Raw genomic sequence first — 12198 nt, 5'->3', positions numbered from 1 at the left:
TATATTCTGAGACTCTGGATCTGACTGAATTGTGTGGGAAATGCAGTGTTTTTGTTTTAGTGGGTCTGGTGGATAGGCTCAGCCCCGTTTTCTAGCCTGCTTTCTGTGGCCTCTGGTTCCAGTACCGTTTTCAAAACTTTCACAGGGCTCGTTTGCTTTCTCATGCCTGAGCTCCTCCCTGCTGACAGTCTGGGATGTTGACTGTCTTCTGTTAGGTCAGTTCTCAGATTCTTTAATGTTCTGATTAGGACCAGATCCATACATGCATGCCCAGGGGTGAGCTCAGTACTTCATTAACTGCTTTATAAGATTCCTTTCTAGAGCTCTTTTCCTTCTGTGATCTCACTGATAGAATCGGTTTCCTTCAGGCTCCCCTTTTTGGTTGTTACTGTTGCGTCACTAAGTCGTGTCCAGTTCTTTGCAACCCCATAAACTGTAGCCCACCAGGATCCTCTTTCCATGTGTTTTCCCAAGCAAGAATACTGGAATGGGTTGCCATTTCCTCCTCCAGGCCATCTTCCTGACCCAGGGATCGAACTTGTGTCTCTTGCATCGCAGGCAGATCCTTTAATGCTGAGCCACCAGGCGCCCCCCATTTGGGTACTTTAAGGCACATCTGAGGCTTTAGTTGCCCGGTTGTACTGTGCGCTTCAGCTGTTGTGCTCTCGTCTGCATCTAACCCAGCAGCAGAAGAGCAGAAAAGGGGACATGTGGAGGTGGGGTCCCTACTTTACCTTCCCCCTTTACTAATCACAGCTCTACCAATTGGAGAAGATTCCTCTCCCTAAAAAATCTGGCTCCTATGAATTTCCTTTGCAGCCTTTGTCACCACTGCCTTGGAATTGCCTGAGGGTTGAGACAGGAGAGTAAGTCGGAGAGAAAAATAAGGAAGAATTTTTGCAGTGCCTAAGAATATTGAGTGTTCTTAAGTGCCCTTGCTCCTGCTGCAGCTGGAACTTGAAGCTTTGCTGATGCTCATCTTCATGTTTCAAGCTGTGGTGTATTGAGGCTAGGAAATATTAGAGGAAAGGAAGAGGTAAATTCACCACCTCTGTGCTGATATTTCAAGTTCCGGAACTTTGTCCCAGTCTGTAAAATATTTACTTTTCAAAGTCCTCATGAGCTACCTATACATTCCATTCCCTTTCCTTCTAAATGATTATTTCTTAAATTCTTCAGAATTTTCCTTGATGGTAAAGAACAAAGTGATTGAAATTGTTTTCTTCATTTTGACACCTGTTTATAGCTACTGTCTGGACCTAGCTTCCTTGTTTTTCTTAGTCTAAGCGTATATTCAGAATAAAACCAAATCCTTTTATTCTTCTTTGCAGTTTTCAGAAGGATCAAAATATTTCACTTTTGAAACCTTCTAATATTTTTAGATATTTAATAGCTTTTTTTCTAGTACGAACAGTATGACTCTATGTAAGCTGAAATAATTGATTAGATTTTATAAAAGATAACTTCAACTTGTCTTCTCTCTCAGTTCAAATGTGAATTTCTGAATTTTATGAATCACATCTAGCTATTAAAGGGAGAAAGGACATCCCAAGCAAACAGAACCCTAGCAGAGACATAGAGGCAGAAGTGATCCTGTGTGGGTAAGAGTGGATGTATTTGCCTTAGTGAGGGAAAATCCCTGGACAACTGTTGAACAGATGTGATTGTGCCAGATAGTGGAGGGCCTTGTACATCATGCAGATGAGTATAAACTGAAAAAATAATTATTATCTGGCACCACTAAGAGCCTATTAAAATCCTTGAACTTTTTGAGAAGCACATGAATGTTATGAAATTATTATGTAATGTCTTAAAAAATAGTAGGTATTTTTTCAGTTATCTTACACAATCCCAAAATAGATGTATGTTCTTTACAAATGTTAATGCATTTCTTTAAATCAAAGTACGCTTTTTAACTCTAAAGGAGGCCAGCCATGAAATCATCTGTAGAGGATCATTTTATAGGATAGTCATATCCCAATTTAATTTTTATACAGTTTTGAAGTTTTGTAGAATTTAAAATACAGTGTTAAAAATATATTTTTCTATATTTTAATGTAATAAAACAGTATAGAGTTGGCAGTTTGAATAATAAATCATCTGTGATTATTGTTCATAGGACTCATCAAGCTCTTCCTCGAGATTCTGTTATAGAAGACTTACGTTTGCAAAATAAATACCTCCAAGAAAAACTTCATGCTTTAGAAAAGCAGTTTTCAAAGGATGCATATTCTCGGCCTTTAGTAAGTGCATATCTTTTCATTGTTTTAATTCTAAAGTTTAAAAGTGAAATAACTTCTGCCTTTATCTGGCTAGAAATAGTAGATCCTTCTTATTAATATTAATATAATAAATCCAGCTTTTATTTTTACTTGGTAGAGATATATGTTAACTTCTTTAATTCTTTTTACATAATATAAATTTGTGGTTCTTATGCTTTGCATAAAACTTCATTACAAATGATTTCTGTAGATTTTAAATGTAGTTATGAGTTCTGTTGTGACAAGAACACATAGTTAAATTAGGAAGATACGTTGTAACATTGTATCCATTTATGTGTGTGATAGATTTCTAGTGTGTCTTTATAAAGTCTCATTAAGGTAGAATTATTTGTTGTATCTTATTTTCAAACATTCGTGTGTATATTTTTATTATTTTTTCCTTTTCTTTTCCTGTTTCTTTTCTTCTGTCTGCTTCAAGCAGAATCTGTTATGTGACACAACCGCGCGTTCTCCTCTTGCCGCCAGTGTTAGTAAATGCAGGCATAATATTTTTCACAAAAAGAATACTTTACCCAGGAACCAAAACAGCCGCATGACAGTGCTCAGAGTTAAAAATAGGAAAGAGGTAGATGTTAGTGCCAACTTACATCGTCAGTTACCTAGACACAATCTACAGTGTTACAGTAGTGAAGAAAAACCCAAAGCAGAAGATATTGTAGATCCTACTGAGTTAAATAAATCTGAATCAAGAACAAACAATACATCAAGTCCATTTAGGTCAACTGAAGGTACCGTGACCGATTTTAACCCCAATTTTGAAAATGATCCAAATCCTAAAGTTCAGAAAATTAATGAAGACTGTTGTGAAAATGATGAGCAGGAAGATAAAAACAGGGAAGAGAAAGCTACACAAGATGAGAAAGAAAAGGGACACGTAACTGAAGAAGAGAGTCCCAGCAAGCACATGGATCCAGGAGAATCTTCTGGGGAGGACCGCGGCCAGGCCTCAGGGGTGGCTGCACGGAGTCAGCGTGCGGAGGAGGGCGCAGAGGCACACTCTGAAGGCAGCGCGCCAGTCCAGCCAGGAAATGAAGCGGCCCGGGTTTGAGCACAGGCAGTCCTTTATTTCTCTGTTGGCCGAGTTTTCTCATAGCAAGTAGCATATGCGTCTGGTACAGATGGAAACAAATTGTGTCAGATTTGTAAAAAACATTAACTGTTAATAAACTTCTTAAACCCTAATGTTTGACTCATTCCTACTAAAACTTAGTGGTCGTGCATTTCTCTAATTCATTTTAGTATTCTGTTTTACTACTGGTATTCACTTAAAAAGTATTAGATTAGATAACAGAATAACAAAAATAAGGCCCTTTTAGAAGTGTTCGTTTTGCCTTAGAAATTCCTAATTCAGCATGTTGTAAAATCTCACTGCAAGTCAGATTTCACTACAAGAAATAATATTGATAAAAATCTGTTATGATGCTGTGTAACATTCTAATATACACAGCAAGTTCCTTTGATGATCTTTTTGCCTTGTATTATAAGATACTTTTTTATATAATGAGAAAAGTGAGTTATATGTATTGCCTAGGTATAGTTCTCACAATACTCTGCAGAGAATTATTTCTGTTTTACATGGGAAGCTTGGAGAAACATCTCTAGTGAGCAAGAAGATGCAGAACTAGGATTTATATGGAGGTCTAATTCTACAGTTAATGAACTTTCTACATATGCTCTACTTTTGGTCAATATACATGGCAGTCCAGAGTAAGAAGTTCGTTCTGAGTTGAAATCAAATAGCATTCATTCATTTCTTCATTCCTTTCCACCTTGGATATTCTAGTCACTTAAGTCATCATTAAATTAGACATTTAAATTAAGAGAAAATGGGCAAAAATGACTTAATTCTTATTTCCTTTTTCAGGCACATAATACTTCTTTTTTTTCTTTTTTTTCACTTGATAATAAGTAATTGAGAATTTGAGACTTCCCCTGTATACCTTTTAATAAGATTCTCCTTCTACAGAACAGTTTGTTAAGTCTCCCTGAAATTGATTATACAAGAATTTTTTTATTTTACTTTTATAGATGAGTTTTATTAGATTTGTTTTCCAAAAATTTGAGCAATCTTAGCCCTTTTGTTTTCTGAGAACAGGAAGAAAAAAATGATCCACATTCACTTACTTGAATAACTGCATCTGTATTTTAGTGAGGAGAACTGTTGAAAAAATATCTTCATGTAAGATCAGATAGAATTAGTCTCTCCTGTGAGTGAAATTTAGTATATATCTATCAATCAGGGGTACTGATTATCATTGATTAATTATTGTTATTTTTTGCTATTGTAAAAATTGCTCTTGTAGACTGAAGAGATGAAGTAAGGGAGACAGAAGAGCTCAGGGATAGGAAACTACAGCTTGCCATGTCTGAAGAGACCTTAAAAATCATCCTACCTAGTGCCTTCACTTGCGAGATGCAGAAACAGAGGAACTGACAGGCGGTTGGTTTTGCTTAGTGTTAACCTTAACAGTAGTGAAACCAGAATGTAGACTTGGGTCATCTGACAAAGGAGGGACATATTGCTGTAGTTTACTGACACCATGAAGCATGTCTGTCTTCTTTCGCTTTCCACTGTTAAATTCCTATGCACACACATTCTCTCAGACAGAAATCAGGTGGATACATGAAGTGTTTCTGCCAGGGTTGTGTTATATGCTCTCAGCTCAGAATCATAGGTCAGCTCAAGAATCTCTTTACTTTTCTACATCCTATTTTCTAATTTCTTTACTTTAACTCTGTTTTACCTAAGAAAACTTACTCCTTTTTAACTTTTTTTTTAACCAAAGAGTGAATGTGTCAGAATGTATTTAAACCTACTGCTAATTCAAATGATGTTACAGAGCCAGGTATAATAAATGTATTTATAGAATATTATACCTTAATAATAATGTATAATATATCAGTCTATAATAATATGATGATCATAATAATGTCTCTGGAATTATTGACTTGATAGTTAATCAAGCCAAGAGAATAGAATGGGAGAGAAAAAACTAAAACTGTTCTGAGTTGCTTTCACAAAATTATCTCATATAGTGCTCTTTAACGGTCTTATAAGTGGGTATCTTTACTACCTTGTAGTAAAAAATAACCAAGCACATATTTCTCTTTCAAATAATGTACAGTTTAGAATGAGAAATAAGTATGAACATTGATAATAGCCCCCCAAGGTGGTTTCATGCCAAAACAAATGCAAATAAAGTGTTACTGGATTTCAGAGGAGGGAGTAATTATTTTAGCTCCAGGAATGAGGAATAACTTTCTAAAGGAGGAAGGAATTTAGGCACCTTTTGTAGGCTTGTGTATTCATCTGCTGTGGCAACCATAACAGAACACCAAGGAGTTGATGCCTTAAGCAACAGAAATTTATTCTCACAGTTCTGAAAACCAGAAGTCCAAAATCAAGGTATCGGCAGAGTTGATTTCTTCTTTATTTAGGCTTTGGGGAAAGGATCCCTTCAGGCCTTTCTTCCGGCTCATAGATGGCTAGCTTCCCCCTGTCTCTATAGTTACTCTCTTCTGTATATATCTATGTGTCAAATTTCATTTTTGTGTAAGTACATCAGACATTGGATTAAGTCCCACCCTAGTGACCCTGTTTTATCTTAATTATCTCTGAAAAGGCCCTATCTCCAAATAAGGTCATTTGAGGTACTGGGAATTAGAACTTAAACATATGAATTTGGGGGTTTGATGGGAGTTGGGGCAAAATGCAATCTATAACAGATAACAATGTTTTATTTTGGACTGAAAGAACCACAAATTATATGTGTGGACATCATTGAATCATACTGACTTTGTTTTCTGTACTAATTTCAACAGACTGATTACCTTTTGTGAGTTCGTTTGTTTATGGTTGTTTTCTCTAGAGCTCTCCAATTTTCTCATTCTTTTGAGGAACAGTGTTCCCTTTTAGCATAGTGTTCTCTTACCCAGCATGTCTTATACAGCTTTTATTTGCCACACCTTAAAAATACTCCTAACTTCATTTTCCTGAAGACTTCAGGAGTAGATTCAGATGATCATTATCAAAGAGAACAGGAGCTCCAGAGGGAAAACTTGAAGTTGTCATCTGAAAATATTGAACTCAAATTTCAGCTTGAACAAGCAAATAAAGATTTGCCAAGATTAAAGGTAAATTTAATATTCTTTATTGCAGTTAGAAAATCTAATGCCTGAAAACTTTCTCCCTACTTGTTATGTTTACCATGTTAGCTTATGAAGAAGCCAGAAACTCATATTCATAAAATATGGTAGTGTTTACACTTTCTACATTCACTCATGTGACAGTTATTTGTTGAGGGCCTTCTTTGTATCAGGTACTCTTCTATGTGCTGGGAAATAGCCGTCAGAAAAATTCTTGCACTTGTAGAGCTTATATTCCAGCAGGAAGGCTCCTAATAGGTAAGCAAGTCAGTATATTGTATGTCAGCTGATGTTAAATGCTAAGAAGAAAAAGCATGGTTTGTGTGTGTGTGTGTGTGTGTGTTGGATAGGGGTATAGTTGACCCCTGAACTACGAGGGTCCATTTATATGGGTATATTTTTCAATAGTAAATACTGCTGTTTTACCTGATCCATGGTTGGTTGAATCCACAAATGCAGAGAAACTGCAGATATAGAGGACCAACTATGTTATACCTCCACATTGTTTAGCAGTCAACTGTATATGGGATTGCTCTTTAAAATAAGAGTAGTAAGGGGAGGCCTTACTAATAAATGATATTTTAGCAGAGAACTAGGGGACAGGTAAGGAAGTGGGTCATACAGATACTAGAAAAAGGATTCCAGACAACAGAACTGGCAAGTTCAAATGCTGTGTGTGTGGCAAGATGATAGTTGGTGTGTTTAATTAACAGTTACCACATTTCAAAATGTTTAATAAAATATTAGGGTAGCTCTTAAAATATAAAGTCTTTAAAAAATGTTTAGGATAATTGTCTCTGTTAGAAATTTTACTTTATTTTGATATTTATAATAAATTTATTTTTGGTTTTTGAAATCTTATCCTATTTATTGGAGTATTTTTCTCAACTGGCTGTTTCATTTCTGTTTTTTAACTTAGAATATTAGCAACGTGTTAATTCCACTGGTAATAGTATAATTAACCCATGTCCTTCTTATTCTGGTTTTTACACTGTTAGAACGTGTCAGAAGAGCAATTGTTTATATCTTTGTACCACGTGGATATGGTTCTACATATGTAATTTATGGGACAGTTAAAATCAGGAGTTCTGAACTAAACTTATTATTGTATACTAAGGCAATAATGATGGACAGGGAGGCCTGGTGTGCTGCAGTCCATGAGGTCACAAAGAGTCGGATACGACTGAGCGACTGGACTGAACTGAACTGAACTGAGGGCAATATGTAGGAAATATATATTTAAAACCATATATAAAATCTCTTGTATTAGTACACTTTACTTCAACATATGTCACAGTTCAAAATTCTCTTATTGGTAGGAAGATCCATTTGTTTACTTAAGCTATATAGTTGAAGAGACTGGTAGTTCAGATGAATTGTTTGCCCTTCCTTATCAATGACTACAACTGTGTTAAATTGTTACATGTTTCTTTAATATTCAGAATCAGGTAAGAGACTTGAAGGAAATGTGTGAATTTCTGAAGAAAGAAAAAGCAGAAGTAGAGCGGAAACTTGGCCACGTTAGAGGGGTGAGTATGTGAGAGTATGCCATGTGTTTGTTTTGGCTTCAGAAGGGATAAGCTGGAAGTGAGAATAAAAGGTTGGATATAGCAGTACTGATATGCCTTTACTAGTGCCTCTAGTTTCAGTTTTATTCTGCTGCATGTACAGTGTAAAACATCACTAAGCTTTCTCTTTGTTTCAAGTTAGTAAATTTCATCATCTGTCACATCTTACATGCTTTTTATTCCACTTGGACTCTATACCATCTCTTTTTCCTTTGCATCTCCCTCCACACCTGGAAAACATTTAACTTCCAGGAATCTTCTTTCTTCTATTCATCGAGGTAACTACTAACTGCTTCTTGGTCTGATTCTAACACTTTGTAACTACTTTTTTTGATATTCATGGCAACTTCTTAGTTATAATGCTAATATAGTAATGTTGGGTTTAAGCTGTTCCTTATTAGCTACATGAGTTTAGGAATATCAAATTCTCTGAGTGTTGATTTTCTTGTATGTAAAGTGAAGACTGTAATTCCTATTTCATAAGGTTATTATAATGAGTTGAAATAATACAAACTTTGGCTTCGAATGTTAGGAATCAACAATGAGTTTAATAATAAACCTCTTGTATTCTGGGTACTTTATATTGTACTTTCTAAAACATTTGATTAAATAAAAATTTAACATTTTTTCCTAGTCTGGTAGAAGTGGAAAGACAATCCCAGAACTAGAAAAAACCATTGGTTTAATGAAAAAAGTAGTTGAAAAAGTCCAAAGGGAAAATGAACAGCTGAAAAAAGCATCAGGAATATTGACCAGTGAAAAAATGGCTAGTATTGAGATGGAAAATGAAAATTTGAAGGTAATATTCTTAATGCCATTTGTACAGAATGTTATACTGATACAATTTTTATTAATTTTTAAGGACAGTTTTAAATATAGTATATAAAGTGGCTTTAATGGATGAACAGATACTTTACACATGTGGAAAATAATATTGGAGACAATAATTGAAGTGTTACAGTAGCATCATGTGGTCATCTTACTATTTCCAGGCCATTGGTTCTCACTCTGGCAACATAAAATAATTAACTGTGTCTATTTTCAAAAATACAGTTGCCTAAACCGCCAATTTTGAGATTGATCAGTTATGGGATTGGTCCCACCATTGGTATTGTTTTTTTTAAGTCATCAACTCATTCTAAGCCAAGGTTGGAAACCTCTGCTCTAGATGACCAGTATTAAAGGGAAGAATTTAATTCTAATTGTGTGAAATATGATCTCTAAAACTATGTTGAACTAAGTTTTATAAGTTTATGGGATCATCATTTATTTCCTCGTTTTGATAATGTAGAGTTTTTTAAATTACCAGGTTGAATTAGAAAAACTCAAAGTTCATCTTGGACGTCAGTTGAGCATGCACTATGAATCCAAAACCAAAGGCACAGAGAAAATTGTTGCTGAAAATGAAAGACTTCGTAAAGAACTTAAAAAAGTATGACTTTCATTATTGACTATACTTATTTTTATGTTAGTTAATACATTTGTGGAAAACTGAATGAAAGAGTTGATGAGTGTCTATTCAGAATAGATATTAAGAGATTTAGGAATTGTGTTTTATGCCCACCGTTGTTTTGTAATGAGGAACATTGAAAATAATAAATAAATTAACAGGCAGTATAATGTAGAAGCTGGGCTTCCCAGGTGGTACAGGGGTAAAGAACTCACCTGCCAATGCAGGAGACAGGGTTCAGTCCCTGGGTTGGGAAGATCCCCTGCAGGAGGAAGTGGCAGCCAACCCCAGTATTCTTGCCGGGGCAATCCCATGGCCAGAGGAGCCTGGCAGGCTATAATCCAGGGGTTGGCAGAAGAGTCGGACATGACTGAGCACACATGCACACATATATAGATGCCACACAGCCGGGATCAATTTTTAGCTTCATTACTTCTTAATTCTGGGAATGAGGGCAATCTACTATTCCTGCTCCTCCTCTCAGTTTCCTCATCTATAAAACTGGGACTATTAAGTGTATCAGTTTCACAGAGCTGCTACAGGGTTTACATGCATTACTATTTATGCATGTGTATTTATGAATTACACTTGATGTACAAGACAGTGTATGAAACTATTTTGTTAAACAGTAAGATTCCTTTCTATTTCAGAGACAGAATATATTCCTTGCCCCAGACAAATGTGTCCTTATTTATATGGATGATCCAGTGCATTAACTGAAATTAATATTTTTAAACTAGTTACAATGGAATCTGAACACATTTTGAGGCCAGAGTGATACTGTGCTTTGAATGTAGATGTTTAATCGTGGAAATAATCTGTGGTGCTTACACATAGTTTATAGTTATGTCTCAGGTATTACAGAGTCAAACATCTTTTTAAAAAAATCTAAAGACATAAACTATTCCATTTTCTGTAACTATTATAACAAATATGACAAAGTAACAATGGAGTAGAATATTGTAAATATATTTTTATAACCTCATTACATGCTCTGTTGTAATTATGACCACCATATTGCTGTTCTAGAGTTTAAAAAATACTGGATTTTTATTGGACTTTTAATCAGCATTTAGAACTTCAGGTTATTTTTCTTTCTAGTTTGTAGTGATAATTTTGAATATATTACATTCATGAGAACAGTATTACCTCTTGGCATAATATACTAATTCGCTTTTAACGATAGGAAACTGAAGCTGCAGAGAAATTACGGATAGCTAAGAATAATTTGGAGATATTAAATGAGAAGATGACAGTTCAACTAGAAGAGAGTGGTAAGAGATTACAGCTGGCAGAGAGCAGAGGCCCCCAGCTTGAAGGTGCTGACAGCAAGAGCTGGAAATCAATTGTTGTTACAAGGTAGGAACAAGCAGCTTAACATTTGCAGTTTTATCAGTTCTAATTCTGCCATTATTGTTTTTAAAGAATATGACACTATTCTAATTCACTTAGTTCTTTCGTGAAGAACTGTTGGGTGGTTTGTTTTAACATGATCCTTACTCTTCCTTCCTTAAGAGATTTAACTAATTGGGGTGTCAGGGCACGGATCAGAGCAGAGCTGGGGCTGGGCTGAGGGTGTTGGAGCCCAGCAAGTTTCCTGAAGCTACTGTCACCCATGAGCCCAGACTGATGGTGCCCAACTTGTCCTGCTTTTCTCTGTGCTGCGTTCGTTTTCTACCCCAAGTATAAGCCAGGCACAATGGAGCCGTCTTGTCACAAGCTGTGGCATACCAGAGTAGGCTCTGCTGCAGTCTTGGAGCTACGTTCTGGGCAGCTTGGTCTTAAAATACCTTCAACAGATGAACTCAGCAGACAGTTTTAGTGTCTTTCAGCCTCTACTTTCTGGCACTTGATTTTCTCCCGCCCCTTGAGCCTTTTCTACAAGTATGTGTGATTCCTGCCTGTCAAATAAACTTTGTGGCTATGAAAGAGGTTCAGGCTATAATTCACTGGCAGGCTGTAATCCAGGGGGTGGCAGAAGAGTCGGACATGACCGAGTACACATGCGCACATGATGTAGAAGCCACACAGCCGGGATCAGTTTTTAGCTTCATTACTTCTTAATTCTGGGAATGAGGGGAGTAGGAATTCACCAGCAAATATTCGTATGTCCATTGTCACTACACCAGGGGTGGTGCATTGTGACGGATGAGTCACTACAAGGCTTTGGTGTCATTCTCATTTCAACCTTAAGCAACTGCTTCAAGGAGTATATACAGAAGTGGAGACCAATGAGATCCTGCCCACATCCTTCCCTGTAACATCATCCTGAATGAAGTTGTGTCCTTTACATCTGCTGACCCCATTTCAGAAGGCAGACTCATCTTTATCTTACCATATTCCTAGAGTTCCTTCTGCCTGTGCATCTGAGTACCCCCTTGGATGTCTGCCTGCCATTTAGAATGGACTGGCTGTGGGTTTGCGGTCACTTAGCACTGTGAGGCTACAGCAGGTCTTGCAGAGGGCCTGCCTCACTGCACTTACCCCGTCAGACAACTCTGAGGAGGAAGGTTTTACAGGTAGATTAGGGGGCCCAGCCAGTCCTGAAGAAGGGGCCCTTTCTAACATCATAATGACAGTACTCAGAATCTACTCTCCTGCCTCCCTACGGCTGTTTTCCTTGATTCTGTCAGAGGGCTAATGTGAGGGCTGAGTGGAACAATACATGTGATAGTATAAAGGGGAGAAGGAGTCTCTCCTTTTGTCTGCTTGAACACCAGCAGAGGCTCGCAACCAGCAGGCCTATCGATTG

The 12198-nt window shown here is 36.7% G+C and overlaps 1 protein-coding gene across 5 annotated transcripts in view; it reads left to right on the top strand.

Annotated features, from left to right (window-relative positions):
• CEP290 (centrosomal protein 290) overlaps nt 1–12198 on the top strand; it is an 89023-nt gene that overhangs the window by 67572 nt on the left and 9253 nt on the right. For 2 of the 5 annotated variants that reach the window (XM_061125452.1, XM_061125469.1), the window contains exons 43-48: nt 2120–2243; nt 6282–6416; nt 7871–7957; nt 8631–8795; nt 9306–9428; nt 10633–10805. In XM_061125452.1, coding sequence (XP_060981435.1) covers nt 2120–2243; nt 6282–6416; nt 7871–7957; nt 8631–8795; nt 9306–9428; nt 10633–10805 — 807 coding nt within the window. The other 3 variants (XM_061125460.1, XM_061125488.1, XM_061125479.1) reach the window with 3 other exon arrangements.

Source organism: Dama dama, chromosome 3, assembly GCF_033118175.1.
Source record: "Dama dama isolate Ldn47 chromosome 3, ASM3311817v1, whole genome shotgun sequence".
NCBI classification, from domain to species: domain Eukaryota; kingdom Metazoa; phylum Chordata; class Mammalia; order Artiodactyla; family Cervidae; genus Dama; species Dama dama.
This window is presented reverse-complemented; position numbering and strand designations above follow the sequence as displayed.